Here is a 19,781-nt window from a genome sequence, read left to right as displayed (position 1 = left end):
AAAAAGCTAGTTATTTTGAAGGTAATTTTGTTTTTCCAGGGGTGGTACAGCTCATTATGAAAACTTCGGAAAAAATGGTATGGGAAAAAACTGTTTCTTTTGACCTAGAGAATCTACTGTTTAATTACTTGTACGAGTAAAAGACTGACCCTGTATAATAATATTACTAGGCCTCCAGGAACGATTCGATTTTTTTTTCGTTTGTGCTCAAGCTGCCAGAGTTAACGATTTCCGAAAGTGCGATATCCACGAAACATTTTGATATTCTAACCATCAACTGGGCATACCAGTGGGCGAATGAACAAATGCTCCAGTTCAGAATAACGCAACTTTTTCGGAGACAATAAGCCGACAGACAAGCGAATTTCCCAAGCTTTCGCCAGTTCATTATGCTGAATGCAAATTTTGCCAAGTGGGATGCGACTTCGTGACCCACTCAAAATGGTGGCTAGGAGCCTCCAACTTTCTATGCGAAAATATCGCTAAATTCGCCATTAATACTGAAACGGTAAACAAAAGCATTCAGCCCTTGTTTAGTATTCATCTCGGCTACGTCGCTTCCTATACAAGAGAATGCGCGGGTTATGAAAGCTACATAATTCATTATTCAAACAACGTACAATGAGGAAAGGGACATTCGAAAATTATCACAAAGAGCAACTGTGGACGTATGAAATATCACAATAGTAAACAGTGTATGAGGCTTCGTTCGGTAAATCATTTCTCGAAGGTCAACTCAAGAGTTTTTGAGAATTGCACCAGAAATTGGGAAATCCGATATTTGAATTCATGTCACATTCGTTCGCTTGAAAAGAGATCACTTATAAAAACAGACACATTCCACATTGTATAGAAAGAAAATGTTCATATGCAGGGTGTAGATGCATAACACCGGAAAAATGTAAGAGGTGATTTTGTGTTGAAAAATTAAGGATTTGGTACAAAATTTTCTGAAAACCTCCCCCCGGAAGTTACACCCTTTCGAAAATAAAAAAAATTGAATTTATTTTCGAAAATAAAAAAATTATTTTTATTTTCGAAAGGGTGTTGTTTTTATTTTTTATTATCCCTGAATTTCAAGCTAAAGACATGAAACTTGGTCAATATCATTTGTCAATGAAATTACACATGTTGGAATTTTTTCAACACTGAATTATGCACAGAAAGGATTGAAATAGATATTTTTTCAGATATCGACTGAAATTTATTCTGGGAGGATTCTGCATTTACTTTTTAGGGTTTTCACTCCCAATCTCTGGAACAAAATCAATTAAAAAAAATTGAAATAAAAGCAACAATTCAGAAGATTTTCTGAAATTGATTTTCGTCTGATGAAGGAGTCTGATATAGATTCCGAAACGTTATATAATTATAAATTCAAAGTCCTTTTGCTGTTCATAGTCAGGCAACAATTTTTTCTATTTGATTTGCTCCTGACAAATTAGTGCAAGAATTTACGCAGGAGCATTTATTTCAATTTTTTTAATTGATTTTGTTCCAGAAATTGGCAGTAAAAACCCTAAAAAGTTTCCGGAAAAGATATTTTTTCTCACAACTTCTTTTTAGATGAAAATTTTTTTTTAAAACATAATCCCAATTCATATACTAACTTTTTTATTTCTACAAGTTTTTTCGACAACTTGAGAATTTTCAAAAAGATGGACTAAAGCGAGGGTATTTTCCCTTAATATCAAGTAGTTTTTGCTTTGCAATGACAATCATAAAAACAATAATACCGATACCAGGATTGTGCACTGTCATTAAGCTTAATATACAGGGAAAATAAAAAAAAACATTTTTTTAATCTTGGAAGGGTGTAACTTTTCTGGGGGGAAAGTTTTCGAAAAATTTCATAACAAATAGCCACTTTAATTTTGCTCAAATAATAACCCTTTAATTTTTCGCCATTTTATTTTTCCTCAAATAATCACCCTTCACGAAGATGAGGTCTTTTTTTACAGAAGCTAGAAGTCAGGAAAATAAGCCACTTCACCAAAAATTTTCTATATAAAATATTCAAGATGGCTGAGCCACAACCCCTAGTATTTCGACAAAATTCAATTAAATTTCAAGTGTGGGACTGTGGAAGGTCACTACGGCATCGGAAAAACGAAATAAAACATATAACATATATGGCTGAAAAATGAGTGATTCAGTACATCCGATTCTATCTGATTAGTTGCAAATAGTATCGTGCGATTTGGGGTGAACACAGGATACACAATTGAGACAGTTTATTGAAAGTGCTTCTGTTGACAATATGCTTTTATTGTTACCCTATTTCACCCCATTTTTACGACGATCGTTGGAGGGTTCGAACAAGAAGAAGATTGTGATGACCGTCGTGAAAATATTTGTGAATAATTTAAAAGAATTTTATGGGTTAGATGTTAGATTTTGAACTAATATTCTTCTTGTTACCCTTGATCATAAGTATTTTTCTGTCAGTTGGAATCGAAATGAGCCATTCCATAAAATCGTCCAAGTTACTAAATAATGGGAAAAGTTCGACAATCCTAAGTTTCCATTTTCATTCCCACGTAGAAATCGATCGGGCCAATATCCTAAACGAAACCATATGGTTCAGTCAGTCATCACGAGATAAGCTTGTTTTCATTCGTTTGCAAAAATTCAGATAACAAAAATGATCTACGGTCCTATTAGGATCTATTCCAGTAGTCATTTTTACTTTTTATCAACTTTGTCAATTTGAAAGTTTTGTATAGGTCATTTTTGGTGAAATGCTTTATTTCGACCAGTTCTACCTTCAGTTGAAAATAAGCCTTACCTTTAAATACACCCTATATAACATCAACGTTCTCTGAAACGGAATCTTTTTCGAAGCCTGGGCTTGAACAATCTCCGCAAGTAAAAAACAGCATTTATGCCGAATTCAATCTGTTGATTCTACTCGCTGAAGTCGAAATTGACCCTACTCTATTTGCTACTCAAAGCAGCTGTCAATTTCATGCTATAACCGTAACTGCAGTACAAATAAGCGTCGGAAGCAGCATGTTTCTCTTCTTGTTTGTTCATCTTTGAGCACGAAAAGAAAGGCGCTCTGAACTCAGCTGACATTCAATCTATTCACAATACAACATGTTGATTGAACTTATCGATTGCTAAGAGGGTCAACACCGACCCTCGACGTGTTAAGAGTAAGCGTCAACACATTTCAATTAGGCCCAGATTAAGTTGTAAATAAAACGCGAAAAATCTCTGCAAACATCAAGGATCCATACTCGAAATTTCATCAGTGAAATTTGAGGTTATCTGCAGAATCCGGCTGATGGTGTTTCGAGTATAAGGCATCTCCAACTTTATCCCTGAATATTTAACAAAATACTGATTCAATTGCTATGAACTCAGTATTTAATTGGAGTGTTCGATTTAGTATAATCAAATGGGAATTTTTTGGTAACATGAGTGCGGTAGAAGGTTTTTCAAAGAAATTATATATTTTTTTTGGGCTGCTGAATGCTAATTTCAAGTTGTCGGGTCTGCTGCAGTAGACCTATTCAAAAGAACCTTTGAATAAAAGTTGAACTGAATACTGAGTATTGGAAGTCTTATGAAAATGAGATATCACACTTTTTGAACATTTCTGCTGAGGAGTTTTTTTTCAGAAAGATCTTTACCATGTTCCATTTTGCCAATATGCAGTATTGTAAGAACGATGTTTTGACCGAAAATTTGCAGGGCGTTTATGAAAATATCATCAAGTTGGACAAATCGAATCTCAAGGTCCAATATTAAAAAAAAAAGTTACTTAACAGTTCGTGGAAAAACTTGAAAAGGAAAACAGCAACTTCGAACCGCTTGATTAGTTTGTGATTTCCGAGATTCCATATTTCGATAAATCATTTTGACATCTCATAAATTTTTATGGATTCTCAACAATCTCGACAAACAATTTATTGTAATTGACAGTAAATTTCGAAATCATTTATTGAAACAACATCGAATTTTAGTGACTTTTGTGGTTTCCGTAAGTCACAGACTAATCAAGCAGTTCCAAATTTCTGTTTTTCCTTATCTGAAGATTTTCCTTGATAACTCTAGAAGTTATCATTTTAGGTATTGGGTTCATTAAGATAATTTTTCCCCTCATTTTTGTGCGTAGAATTGACTGAACTAATGAAAAATACTGGTTGTAATTTGAAAATCTTGGGATTTGCTGAATTCGATGGATGCAACTTGATCTTCTCATGAAAACCATGTACATTTTAGGCCCTTTATAATACCACATGTTGGCGAAATTTAAAATAGTGGATTAAAAAAAAACTTCCAATCGAAAATATTCCAAGAAATGCGACTTCCATTTTTCACAATTTTTTTCGCGAGAATCCCAAACACTCATAAACTGTCGAGTTTTTACCCAAGGCATGGTATTCTGTTTAAATTTTCTGACTAAATCAGCTACATGATGATGTAAAGATATACTGCCATTTGGATGAAGAAAGTATGCTGAACTTAAAGAAAGTCAGTCGCACCAACTGGATCCACCTTGGAATTCACACGAAACCTAGCAATTTCTTAGATTTTGTGTTGTCAACGCAATGCTACGTTGCCGGTACACTTGCAATTTATTTGACACGTTTCGTTTTTGTCAAAGTTGAGTTAGGTTTTTGATAAATATCGTCTGTTATCCCCATATTTCATCAGTTTTTCCCAAGTTGTTTTTTAGAACTACCAAATTTGGTTTTCATTTTATAAATTTGCATTTGTTCCAAAGGAACATATCATCATGTCGATATTGATTAATGAACTCAATGATTGTCATAGATAGTTGTCGAATATATTACACATAACGTTGGTTTGATATTTTCTGAAGATAATCCAGGAAAGAGTTAAATAAACTTTCACAAAGCCTACTTTATGTACAAAAATTAAGAATTGTGACCATTCATCGAGTTCAACTAAACTTTAATTTTCAAGCATTGCAAGTAAACCAAGAATCAAGTGTGAGGTAACTACAGACTTTCTCAGTTTACGAACAAAGGATAATTAAAATATAATTAATGTATTTGTCTTGTACTTGTAATTGTCTTCTGGAAGTATTTCGGGTTTTCAATTACTCATGACATGAATAAAGTTATTCCTTCTTGTCACAAGTATTTTGTTCTCCATACTGGAACTCTGATGGTAATAGATTCATCCAATTATGGATTATATTATTATCTTCCATTTCAAACGACAATTCGTTATAAATAATGTCAGCAGTAAAAACTAGGATTACTTTGATAGTCTGGCATCGATGTCATATTTCTGACAGTTGACGTCATTTCATTCCTAAGATGGACGAATTATAGTAGTCTGTTTCCGATATAACCGTTAGAGTAACAGAGGCCTGAAAATATTTTAGGGAGAAAATTCATGGTCGAAAACCCCAACTTGCAAAATTTTAGAACTAAATTATGATCAAGAACCATCTCCCTGGGACATCAACTATTTCCTTAGGAAGATGAGACTAGAGGGAGCAGTTTAGCTCTGAGCTTGTTTATGTACCACAATCTTGGAACATAGATATAAGGAAAGGAAAATGAATATTTGTTGTTGTCCAAAGACTGGAGTGAGAAAATTGCTTAATGTTGCCAATCTCAGTTGAGATAGTTTACTCGGACATTGTTGTCACATCAATTTTCAAAGCGAAAAGGTAGGAAGTATACATAAAATTTCATCCATTTTACGCCACTGCCTTAATGTCACGCTAGACAGGGAAGCATCGAATGTATATGTTACCGGCAATGCTCGCGGCAATGTGTATAATTCAGGCATTAAATACAATGCCTAGGCAATGTATAGAATGCCTGAGTCTTCTAGGCAATGTATATGAAATAATACGAATGCGTTTGTCCATCTCATACTTCATCTAGGCATTGTATACAAGTCCTAGGCATTATATAGAATGCCTGCTGGCTTGCCGGGAATGTGTGAAATGAAATGATTCAGGTGTAAATTCATTAACTTATTCGAATGGGTATGTACTATTATGTTTTGTGATATGTAATTGAAATTATTTAATGATTCAAACATTGATTTCTTTTTTATTCCATTTCTTCTTTTTTTGGAGGAGCGAAGAGATAGACAGGTATCTGAAAATCCATTCTGAACAAAAATTATTAAGTTTTCAGATTCTAGATACTTAATATGTTCAATATTTTTCTTATTTAAAATGAACATCAGAGACACTCCCTGATCGGCCGCCATTTCAATGAATCCTTTACGAACGAACGGGCTCTTTAAATCGTCAACGTCTTCCCTCTTCAAGGAGATATTACTTTGAACCATAGAAACGGAAACGTCCATATCAGAGCTCCTTGTTTGACTCATCAGTCATGTGTTTAATAACATAATAATAGGTGATGTCTATGAATATTCTCCATTGTAGACCTTATATCAATCAATTTGATTATTCGATATTAGGTCTTTGTTCTCCATCAAAAGATATTTTCATTGCTGTCAAAGTTGTAAACAAATACATAATTCAAAATGGTGAGTTGCGAGATGTCGGTGTAGAACATTCCATAGGTCTCATGCTCAATTAATTTATATGTTATAATACGGAACAGCAGACGGCCATATGCAAGCACCTTTCCGATTATCAATTTCAGGTCTTATGCTCCCTCCTGTTATTCTATACAGCTAATGCTAGGCGTTAGGTATTCTATAGAATGCCTATGCGATGTATCAAATGAATAATATTTCACACACTGTCTGACCTTCTCAGGCATTCTATACAGTGCCTAGGCATTGTATATGTTACCGGCAATGTGCATAATTCAGGCATTCTATACAATGCCTAAACAATGTAGAGAGAGAAGACCCAGGGTCTTCTAGGCAATGTATGAAATAATATAAATGCGTTTGTTCATTTCATACTTTACCTAGGCATTGTATACAATTCCTAGATATTACATAGAATACACAATTCGTTGTCTACTGAGGGGATCTCGAGATCTAGGTATAAGAGCTAGAAGAAAATGGATGACACATCCGAGCTCTTTTTCAGAGAAACAAAAAATGTTGAAAAGCGTAGCCTCCTACTATTCTTCGTTATTGAATTATTAGCAAAAAATGAGATTTTGACGATTTTGAAAAGTTCTCATAACTTTTTTGTCTTTGAACTTACAAATCTAAAACTTTTATATATACAATCTACTGAGGAAAGATTTTTTTCAATCTATAAATAACAAATTTAATAAAAGCTCGCCTGATGATTCGAAATGAAAAAATATTTTGAGCCAGTCTTTTGGCTACGTAAAAAAGTGCCTGTAGAAGGTTCAAGTTTCAGATCTGTAACTCTGTAAAACAAAACATTTATGAGAACTTTTCGAAATCGTCAAAATCTCATTTTTTGCTAATAACTCAAAAGCGGAAAATCGTAGATAGCTACGGTTTTCAGTATTCTTTGTTTCTCTGAAAAAAAAACTCAGTTTTCGAGATCCCCTCAGTAGACAACGAATTTTCCCCACCCTGTACTATTTACTAATGTTTTGTAATATGTAATTGATTTCATTTTAGGATTGAAAAAAAAATTCATTTCCTCCTTAGATATATGTTTTAAGAAATAGAAAGATATCTGAGAAGCCATGCTGAACAAAAATTAACTAAGTTTTCAGTTTTAAAATGAACATCAGAGATATCGTTGATGGGCCGCCATTTCAATCAATTCGCAACGAACGAATGCGTTTCTTAAATTGTCAACATCTTCCATCATCAATAAGATATCACACCTTAACACATTGCCTGCTAGGCGTTAGGTATTCTATAGAATACCTAGGCAAAGTATGAAATGAATAATATTTCATACATTGCCTGACTTTTTCAGAATGCCGGATTATACACAATGCCGGTAACATATACATTGCCTGACCTTTTCAGGCATTCTATACAGTCCCTAGACATTGTATACATTGCCTGACCTTTTCAGGTATTCTATTCAATGACTTGGTATTGTATACATTGCCTGACCGTTTCGGGCATTTTATACAATGCCTAGGAATTGTATAGAATGCCGGATTATACACATTGCCGGTAACATGTATGAAATGAATAATATTTCATACATTGCCTGACTTTTTCAGGCATTTTATACAATGCCTTGGCATTGTATAGAATGCCAGATTATACACAATGCCGGTAACATAACAATGCCTGACCTTTTCAGGTATTCTATACAACTAGGCATTGAATACATTGGCCTGACCGTTTCAGGCATTCTATACAATGCCTAGGGCTTGTATATAAACTACAAAAAATGCATTATTAGCACTGCAATGTCCATTCCTTCTATCTATCTTCCAAGACTACAAAAGATCGCTTTGGTACGGTGGAAGCTTTGGTGGGTCCGACCAACACATCCAATCATTTTTGATCTAATTCAAATCTGGCTGGGCTTTCGACTGAGCAGCAACATACAAAAAATTTTATGCGATGGAATAATTCCACTTGGTGATAGTGGTTCAACCAGATAAAAAAAAACTGAACTCTTACCTGACAGGCACACACCTCTCCGAAACCGCCCTTGCCCAGCACCCTGTACATTCTAAAAGTCTTGTAAGTGACGGGTTGGGACTCGAGCCACTTCCACTGCAGATACCTATGAAAGTACATCGAGTTCGTGAACTCGCGGAACGGGTCGGCGCTGAGCAGGGACCTGACGGCGTGCGCGCACGGCGCGAACAGGTCCTTGCAGTGTCCGTTGGTCGGCTTGGCGTCCGTCACGTTGTTGGCGGACAGCCGGTCCGTCACGTCCGCGTGCCGCGCGGTCGCGTCGTCGCCCGCGGACCGTTCAGCGGTGCCGTTCTCTGCGATCTGCGGCAGGATTTCGCCGATCGCGGACATGGCGACCTTGAGCTCCGCCGGCATCGAGACGCCGTTCTCCGCGGCCTCCGCGTTCAGGAAATCCTTCCGGATCGCGTTCGCCAGTTCCGTCTTCTGCTCGTCGGTCTCCACCTCGTAACGTTTGGCGGCGTCCAGGAACTTGAGACATCTGTGGTATTCGGGACGCTGCACCTCGCACCATTGTTCGAACAGGAGCCTGCCGATCGGTTGTTGGTCGACCACGTATTCGTAGGAGACGTCTGGAAGAAACGGAAGAAAATTAGAATGTTTGGCTAGTCAAGGGGTGCTTGAATAGAAAGCTCTAAAGGTAGCAGGACAGGCCTTGACCATATTTTCGCGATTAAGACGGGTTAAGCGTCTTCAAGCGGTGCGATTCGAGCAACGTCTAAATGACGTACTCAATTGGTGATTTCCTGACGGTGGACGTCAACGACGCAAAAATGACGTACTATGAACGGCATTGAAGGTGACGTTATAAAGACGTCTTCACGTGACGTTAGTGCTTAGTACTCAGTAGCGCGTGCCAGTATTGAATAAGGGTCCGTCAATTCCAGACGTTACTTCATCGGAGAAGCTATATTGCTCTGACGAGGTCAAACGAGACCGAAATCATGGTTGAGCATATGCTTTTCTTCGATGGAGCGTACTCTATTTGGTGGCCCTGACGATGGCATATTGGCTAGCTCATTTAGATCGTAACTCGCCATACACTGGCGTCACAATGACGCTGACATTTGACCGTCATCTAGACGCCAACTTTGAAGTCTATATGACGTCTGACATGACCTTTAAGGTACGTCATTTTGACGTACGCTTGCTGACTGGGTGATGAATCTATTTCTACCAAAGAACAGAAATTGAAATAATGATAATAATAAGTAATGAAGTCATAAATTGCCATTTATTAGTTATTAATAGACGAAGTCTAGCTAGTGCTTCTCCACTCAATCTCAGGATACAAAAAAGCATTTACAAAATAACGAGAAATACAATTAAAATATAATATTTCCAATAAGTTCAACAACCTCCACCATGCGAGGAGAAAAGTAGAAAAAAAAAACGCAAACAAGAGAACACATCGGTATGGATGCAGTAGACTCAAATTAGCATAATTTACTGATGAATACACCAGTTTACACTAAAAGGCTTTGTTGAGACAATAACGCACCTTTGTAATATCTTTTAATACTGTCGATTGAACACCCTCTGACATTGATGGGATATTGATGTCAGAGACAAGTTTGTCTCTGCTATTGTTAATATTATAAATACTGAATGAGGAATTCTCTTCAATTTGGGATATCACTGCATATGCATAAACTGAATAATTATGAGGTTCATTCATGATTTTTTCAAATGAACTGCGGAAACTATTCAAAATCATTCTTCAAATATGGGGTTTTAAAATTCAAATTACTTGGTTTCAAGTTTACGATTTGGCAACATCGCCTAAAAGGACAATGTCCGATCAGCTTGTTTATAAAATAACAGCTGTTGATTTACAGGCGCGTACTAACTGGCAAGCCTCAACTGCAACTGTTTTTACGACCTTCCTCGTTCGTCGCAGACTTCATAGACAGCCATCTTTGTCTATCTCATCAAAATAATGTATTTGTTGTCCTTTATTATCATGGCATATTTCAGTCGATGTTGCCAACTTGTGCAATTGAAATGAAACGCTTTAAATTTCAAATACCCATTTTTATTTTTCATTTTTGAGTGCTTTTTTTGGCAAACGGTTGAAATGGTTATTTCAAAATGTGACGTTTCACAGATATTTCATAAAAAATACATCATTTTCGTCAGAAGGAGTATTCCCTATTGTACGAGAAGGATCTCCGAAAAAGTGATAATCTGCATCTTGGAAGAGCAAGGTTGTAGAAATCTTTGACAAAATGCACAGAGTGGGCAAAATTGGTGATACACGAACTACAACTTTTTAACCCAACGAGATAGAGGAAAATTAATGGCACATTACGTTCGTATTTTTTCGAGAAAATTATAATGCCATCAACTTCATTCCTCTATCTTCTTTTGTTTTCGAGTTATAGGCCGAAATTTAAATTTGAGCGATTTCAACTTTGGTCATTACCTGCGTTTCTGTTTGTGCTGAGATGTTGAAATGAAAACATTATTGAGACACTTTTGATAGCAAACCAGTGGCGTAGTATGATTTCTTCCAACAGACTTATTTGCTGAGTTATAGCATAGAGTTGTGTTTTTTCGTATGTTTAAATTTTGTTTCGTTTTTCCGATGCCTTAGTCACCGTCCACAGTCCCGTACTTGAAATTCAATGAAATTTTGTCGAAATTCTAGGGATTATAATAGCTCAGCTCATCTTGAATATTTCATATAGACAATTTTTGGTGAAATGACTTATTTTGAGTACCTTATGTTAAAAAATCCTCACCTTTGAAATCTGTATACAATTTTTTTTTATTGTGCACGATTTATTAGCAACTAACTTTCTCTTGTTGACATAAAAGCTTAAATTGAGCAGTTATCGTTTTTGAAAAGATAACTCCAAATGATAGGACTCTGATACACTGGAGTATGCCAATTGGACCATAACTTTTTGATCCACCAATGAAAGGGCATACCATTTCTTCCCATTTTTACCACATAATCATCACAATCCACGACGCCCGAGTAAATCCCCATTTGGCATCGTGAGCTCCCTCAAAACTATCGAAAAAATTGATAGCTTGATTGCGAAATAGTATATAGAAATATTATGTTTAAGATAAGTTCACTTTTGCACTGTGAAGATTCAAAGAATATGGTCTAATCAAGTCGGTAATCTTATCATAAATGTACAACATAAATGTCGTCATTTCAAAGTTCATAGAAGTGGTCAATAGATGATAACAGGAAGCATTTGATGAATTCCACTAAGCTATTTCAAATATTTTTTCTTCGATTTCATTCATGCAAGTGTTTCATAAACATTGCGAACAAATTCAGGATATCACTCTACGAGTTATTTGGAGTCGGAATGGTCCTGTAGGCCTTTGTCCGGAAGTGCTTCGTTTCCAAGATACAGGGCGTTACATGTTTTCAAAATAAAAAAAAATGGAAAAACTTCGACAATTCTTGGATTTGATAAAACTAATTGTTCGATTAATGTACTCGAGTATTTTTTTCGAATAACAATCGGTTTTCAATTTTAACTGTAAAGTGGTTCCTTCGAGAAAAAAACGCACACTGTTTGTTCTAAATTGAATAAAAATTATCCAACGCCACTGTAGTTGCTGAAAAAGAGGTAGAATAATCACCTTATTGGGGTATCCATTTTAACGAAATATTGTTCAAATATCTCAAGTCGTTATTCATTTGGAATCCATTGAACGCCCTGTATCTTGGAAACGCAGCACTTCCGGATAAAGACCCAAAGGAACTTTACGGCTACAAAATACTCAGAGAACAATACATATTTTGAATTCGTTCCTGATATTTATGAAACAACCTGTAGAGAGTAATAACATACAATTTTCTAATAAGAGGCTCATAAAACGCATAACTCATTTCATCATTATTGTTATTCATGAATGAATCGAATGATTTTCAACGTAGTTTTCCTCTAATTATTCAGGCGATTAAAACGGGCGTCAAAGTCAATAGTGCGAGTGGATGAGGTTAAAATCGAATCAGAAAAACCACCAGCGTAGTCATAATAGCCCAATTTGTAAGTGAAATAACCCACAGGTAGCGAGATCTACATAACCGAGTTATGTATGAATGCATGAGAACCACTGCGGGCAAAGAGATATAAATGGACTGACATTTACAGCATATAAATAGTTGATGCAAGAATGGAATCTCTCATAACCATCATTGCAAAACTCATCAACTCAGTACGGCCATGGCCAAATAGTCTATTCGAAGCAAAGTTATTTTCCAATAATATAAAACCACAGATTTTTGTTCAAATATCCTTCCTGTATTCCAAAATCATCAGGAGATAAACTGAAAGGGAAAGAATCATGTAGATATATTCTCACAACTGGCGATTTCTTAAATGAAAGCAAAAAACGAAGACCAAGAAATTCGAAATAAAAAACCTAGGATTTGTTGATATCAAGTTGGCTTCATATTTATTTATTTATTTATTATTTATTCTTCATTTTTTGTAACTAGACAGGAGTAAGTTTGGCACTCATAAAATGTTATTGATTTCATAACGACGTTGCCACAACAAAAATGCCGAAAGTCATTGAAGAAGAGACAAGACATAGTATCAGGAAATGCTATTTAGAATTGAGGTCCGCTCCAACTATTAGTCGAACCAACATTTAACTCTTGTCGAGCATCTGCATGTTATGAGTACATGTATGTTGATAACTTAATATTCTTCAATAACAATATATTTTATTATTTTTATTATTTATTTGGACACGAAACTTCTTAGGTCTTGGAGAACCAGAGAGTCGCCATTCCATCGATTGTTGCTTTGTTTCTGGATCGTAGAAATGTACCCAAGTCGCATTCACAGTAACAATTCGGTTTAAGAAGTCTACATTGTTTTCAAATCGAGCACAGATCGAATGCGATGCTTCTACCCTTGCACGCTTTTGGTCAACATTCAAACATTTGGGGATCCATTTTGCAGTAATTTTTCTCATGTCCAAATTGACGTGAACTATATGATGAACGCTTTCGTATGAAATATTCAGTGCTTCAGATATCCGTTTTAGTCCAATTCGACGGTCATGAACTGGATCGATACTTTTGGGGACTGACACAGAAACTGGCCTTCCCGATCGGTCATTATCTTCAATTTTGGCGAAAAACTAGTGGGGTATAATTTTTTTATCTGAAAATATTTAGTCTCGCTGCAGTACGGACGCCACTGGTAGAATAGAAAAGAAATGATATCATGCAAAAAGTGGTCCTTGACGCTCAAAACCTATGTCTCAAATTTCATAAAAATATTTCAAGCACTGTGAAAGTTATTAATGAAAAACATTTTTTTTTCTATAATTTTAACACCTCGTATCTCGGAGAGGAAACATTTCTCGACATATGTTTGTATGACAAACTAAGGCTTATCTTTGATGTAGAATACGTGGTTAAAATTTCTTGGTTACGATCTGGACCATCCTGTATAAATACGAGCTAGTTGTCGTATTAATTATTAATTCAGGTAAAATTATTGTTTAAAGGTAAAGTTCCTCTTCTTTTTAAAACTTCTTTCAATTATTTTGATTTCCATAGATGCAAGATGATTTTTGTTGAAACATTTAACATTCTTGTAATTATCCGTTAATTTCTTCGAGAGATACTCGTCCCCAACCACTGCATCGTATGCATTTCATCTTCGGTTTGATATTTTTGAAATCTTCAACTGATATAACGTATTCAACCTTTAGCAAGAACTCTCCTCAAGCTGCTGCATATTATGTGTCAATAATTCGATTTTCTTTCATAGCAAAATTATATACAGGGTGTCCCGTAAAGACCACGTCAAACGAAAACGGAAAGTAGATTAGAATTTGCTCTACCTGATGTGAAAAATTTGTTCATGTGAAAGTCTCACAGTTTTCGAGATATTTGATGTTTTATGAAAATATTGAATTTTTTCACTTAAAATGCTTTCTCCCTTGCGGAAGCTACAATAAATACTTTTCGACTCAGTTTTTTTTTCGTAAAATTTGTTGAATGATTACTTCAATTCATGCAATGAAAAATTCCACAAAATATTATACAGGGATTCTGAAAAAAAAAATTAAATTTCATGTTCTGAAGGAAGGGTTTTTTTGTGCTGAATTCTATCTGACGTGGTATAAAAAAAAGACACTAGACCTTTTCTGCATATTACGTTGAAAAGTTGCCCATTTTGTGAGGATTCCGAAAAGGTAAAATACAGGTGAAAACCTTCTTCACGAAAAAAGGTATTTGAATGTTTATCGAAAATGGAGCATTTCTGTGAAAAACTGATTATGTCGACTTTTCCACGAATTCTTTCATTTTGCAGATTCTGCTGTAACATATTGAATAATTCTCTTGAAAAATGTCAGTTAGTCCTTAAATTACTTATAAAATGAAATTATTCATTAATTGCAATGATATAATGTAATAACGCACAGGACCTTCAACATCAACAAATCTATTGTGAAGAGACTTTATAAAAATATCAATAATAAAAATTCAGGATTCTTATTAGAGCAAATGCTCAAAATGACCACCCTCTTCTCTAATACATGCCCTACATTTATTGAGAAATGACCTTTTCAAACGATACAAACTTCTCCCACCTATTTTGGCTGCTGAAATACGAATGCGGTCCCTAAGTTGTGCTTCGCATCTCTTATAGGATTCGAATAAATTTCATTTTTTAAAAAACCCCAGTCAAAAAATCCAGAGGATTTAAGTCTGGTGAATCATTGAATCGCACCACATCATATCGATGTTCGATAGTTCTTTAGGCAAAGAAAAAGAAATAAAAAAACTCAGTCAGTGAATTAGCATCTTAATAACATTTTATTGATTTGTTGATTGATTATTTTCAGCAGGAAGTGCAAAATGAAAGTATTTATGGAAAAGGTGAAAAAATCAGGTTTTCACAGAAATGCTCCATTTTCGATAAACATTCAAATATCTTTTTTCGTGAAGAAGATTATCACCTGTATTTTACCTTTTCGGAATCCTCACAAAATAGGCAACTTTTCAACGTAATATGCAGAAAAGGTCTAGTGTCTTTTTTTTATACCACGTCAGATAGAATTTAGCACAAAAAAACGCTTCCTTCAGAACATGAATTTCAATTTTTGTTTTCAGAATCCCTGTATAATATTTTGTGGTATTTTCGACTGCATGAATTGAAGTAATCATTCAACAAAATTTACAGAAAAAAAACTGATTCGAAAAGTATTTATTGTAGCTTCCGCAAGAGAGAAAGCATTTAAAGTGAAAAAATTCAACATTTTCATAAAACAACAAATATCTCGAAAACTGCAAGACTTTCATATGAACAATTTTTTCACATCAGGTAGAGCACATTCTGATTTACTTTCCGTTTTCGTTTGACGTGGTCTTTACGGGACACCCTGTATACTTAAAAACTGATCTCTTGTATTTTCCATGCAAATAACTAGATTTGTATGCCTTCAATCAGTTTATATAAACGTCAATTATGTTCGTCACATATTTTCGACTTCATATTTTCCAAAGTGATTAGACATTGTGATAAAATACGTAAAAACTGACACTTGTACGTAGAATGGACAACATAGCGCAAATTTAAAACCTAAAAATGTTTTGACAGGCGTCGTAACCTCGCATTTTCGTACTATACAGAGTGAAATGTGACAAATTTCCATGGCCAACCGAGTGCTAAAACAAAAGTGAATAGAGTATACAAATCATCTGAATCCGCCGTGACGTTTAACTGTCATTACGAATGACGCTTGGGAGTGGAAGTTCGGGAGGCCGCTCCTAAAGTTTCTGTGTCGAAAATTAGCGATTTGTGGGCGGAAATTAAATATTCTTTTTGTCTTCCAAAACCGCTTGAGAATTGCCAGAAAATTGGCAAAAGGAGAATTTCGACATTTGATTGAAAATTTCGAAAAATTTCACGAGAGCGCTGGGGTTCCAACCAATCAGAGAGAATCACTTGATTCCTTAGCAACGTTTTAAAATAACATAGCGAATTGCCATCAATTCCAAAGGCTCATTAGGGGAAATGATGAAACGGAAACGGAGGATGCCGCGTCTGGTTCAAATGTGACGCACTTCCTGACAATAGGTCTGATTAGTTTTAGTTTGGCCAGCCTGTATCGAACTGTCGGTACGAACGTCATACCATACATGTCTGAAACTAGTAAACCAATAATGTGGGGGTGTGAAGCACCCCCACACTCTCTTCCTTCGGCACCACACCCTATTTTCCGATACACTTCCTTCGAGACACTCGTTGGCTCGTTGGCCCCATCCCGCCCCCGTCTGTTTCTCGTTATTTAATGGCAAGTTTCGAGACCGTGCTGGGGAGATCCTTTCGTTCCTCTTCGGCAATCTCGCCGCCTCCTCCGACCGAGAGATTTCGCCGTAGGAGCCCGTATAAATCCCGAAAATACTCCGGCAAATAGGTAGGGACGTGTTTGGGGGCGCGAATGGACCTGTATCGTCGTCCTACCCCCCCAAGAGGGGACGATCGGATAAATAAAGATAAACTGGGGCGTGCAGCGCGGTAGAACTCGTGACTCGGGTGCAGATCGTACGAAAATGATGCGTTCGCAGAGCTGATGGAAAGCGAAATAAAAAAAATAATTCCGGATGAAGGTTTTCTCTCTCTGATTACACCGGGCATAAAGATGTAATTTCACGTGACTAGAATAGGTACATGCTTAATTACAAGGATAATCTCTGAGCTGAACATGGGGACTGACGACCCATGCAGCTAGCAGAACTACCCTCGGAATTGAAATTTCTTCTGAAGATAATTTTAGCAATCCTAGTGAAAAAATTTTTGCTATCTAATTGTTGGAGAAATCCGAGGTTCCGATAGTTTGAGATTAAGCCAGCTGAACTCAAAAGCTGATCGAATGTTTATCAATAATCTGATCAAAGCTTGATTTGAGGCTCTCATTTGAACCTACTGGGTTCTGCTAGCTTTGCCTCTACGGAAACAGATCCAAATCGCTTATGGAATTTCACGAGGATGTATCTAGTTAGTCTAGACCAGTTCCACGCATGAAAAAATATTGCGTTACCATAGCAACGAACAATAACTCATTAGAAGGTCAAAAAAGTAAACCAGAGTTACTCAATAAATTAAAAGAAAGAAGATGTCCACCGAAATTGTGAAAATCGAAAATTGAAGTATCGAGGCATCATCAAGTACCTACCTGTATTTAAAAGAGTTAAGAGGTAAGCAGATTTACGAAGATATTAAATGGATGGTTATTTGTTACGAAGATATGCTTAATACCCTTGGTGATCAATGTCCTTCGTATGCGACCGGGAAAAATTGAACTGCAAGCTTCAAAAGAGGTAAATTTTCCATTGAAGATGATGACCGATCGGGAAGGCCAGTGTCTGTGTCAGTCCCATAGACCTTCCCTTCCAGTGAGTTTCAATAGCCACGAGTGAGGCCAACATGAGATGGAGCAAGTATGGGCAAGAAAACGTTCCTTAGAACGCCTTAGCGCTAAGCGCATACGATTTATTTCGATTTTTTTTTATAATATAGGGAAAATTAGAAATGAAATTTCTATTTCTTCTTAGAAATATTTCGATAATTGATTATAAACATAATTCTTTTAATTTAGGTATTAATTTCCGAGCTATATTTGTATATTGGCGCCCGTTAGAGATAAAAACAAGTACCTATAATCGAATAAAAAAAATTGAACGAATATTAGTATCATTAAGATTGCGTTTAATGATCCAATTAGAACAAAAGAGCACAATTTTTGCTTTCGGCAACTATCCCTCGGAAAATAAAACAGATAAGTTCATGAAAAGTTTGTGAATAAATTGATTTGAACAAAAACAATTGAGCACATTTTTAGCCAACACAACATTCTGATTTCTTGTTGGTTCAATATCTGAAAAAATATTTCATTGATCAATATTGATCAAAAGGTTGAAAAATAGACATTACAATTAGCCTACTAATTAATTTTTCAACTGAGGATAAGCATATTTATATTTTGTCCCAATGGAAAAACTCGCATTTTGGGCATTTATTTTCTCTTCTAATCTCAAGTGCTTCTTGAGTATTATTTTATTTAGATGAGAAAAGAATTGACATACATTTATTGATTTGAAATGAATAATTCAACTATGATATAATAAATCGATTAATACATTCGAAGTTACTATACCTGTGAAATTTCACTTTATCTGTCTTTTCGTACCATTAATTGCACTCTACGAGGACACCATTATTACTTTCATAATAGAAAAAGGATACGACATTCAGAGTTGATCTAAAATTGATGAGAAAATTCTGAAAATTTCGATAAATACAAAAAGCAAACGAATGTTTTGCCCATACTAGCTCTATCTTATTTCGGCCGCACCCCCTCTATCTCTACGCCGTGTCCATGTGTTTAATATGTCTATGGTCAGTCCCCGAAAATATCGATGCAGTTCATGACATGATTTTATCAGACCGTCGAATTGGGCTAAAACGGATATCTGAAGCACTGAATATTTCATACGCGTTCATTATATAGTTCACGTCAATTTGGACATGAGAAAAATTGCTGCAAAATGGATCCCCAAATGTTTGAATGTTGACCAAAAGCGTGCAAGGGTAGAAGCATCGCGTTCGATCTGTGCTCGATTTGAAAACGATGTAGACTTCTTAAACCGAACTGTTATTATGGATGCGACTTGGGTACATTTCTACGATCCAGAAACAAAGCAACAATCGATGGAATGCGACACTCTGGTACTCCAAGACCTAATAAGTTTCGTGTCCAAAAATCTGCTGGAAAAATTCTTGCTTCAGTTTTTTGGGATTGTCATGGAGTAATCATGATTGATTTTTTTGGATAAGGGTAGAACAATAACTGGAGATTACTATTCGACATTACTGACCACTGTAAGGGAAAAAAATCAAAGAGAAAAAACGCGGAAAGCCATCCAAAGGAGTTTTGTTTTTGCAGGACAACGCCCCTGCACACAAATTTCATGTTGCCATGCAAAAAATTCGTGATTTAAGGTTTACTAGAACACCCCCCTTATTCACAAGATTTGGCTCCATCCGACAATCATTTCGTTCCTCAACTGAAAAAAAGTTTAAAAAGTCGTAAATTGTCTTCCAACGAGGAGGTTATACAAGCTGTGGAGGTCTGGTATGCAGAGCAAGAAGAAACATTTTTTTTTGAACGGTCTAGAGACGTTGCAGGTTCGCTGTAATAAATTTATCTAATTAAGAGGAGAATATGTTGAGTAATAAAATATTTTGACATTGATATGAAATATT

General features: G+C 35.7%; 1 protein-coding gene across 1 annotated transcript in view; it reads right to left on the bottom strand.

The window, feature by feature from the left end:
• Positions 1-19,781, bottom strand: part of LOC123312937 (G protein-coupled receptor kinase 2) — a 99,579-nt gene that overhangs the window by 64,867 nt on the left and 14,931 nt on the right. Inside the window, exon 3 of the mRNA XM_044897531.1 lies at positions 8,497-9,086. Within this exon, the coding sequence (XP_044753466.1) occupies positions 8,497-9,086 (590 nt within the window). The remainder of the gene's footprint in view (positions 1-8,496; positions 9,087-19,781) is intronic.

Source organism: Coccinella septempunctata, chromosome 5, assembly GCF_907165205.1.
Source record: "Coccinella septempunctata chromosome 5, icCocSept1.1, whole genome shotgun sequence".
NCBI classification, from domain to species: Eukaryota; Metazoa; Arthropoda; class Insecta; order Coleoptera; family Coccinellidae; genus Coccinella; species Coccinella septempunctata.
The sequence above is the reverse complement of the archived record's forward strand: the minus strand, read 5'-3'. Positions and strand labels throughout refer to the sequence as shown.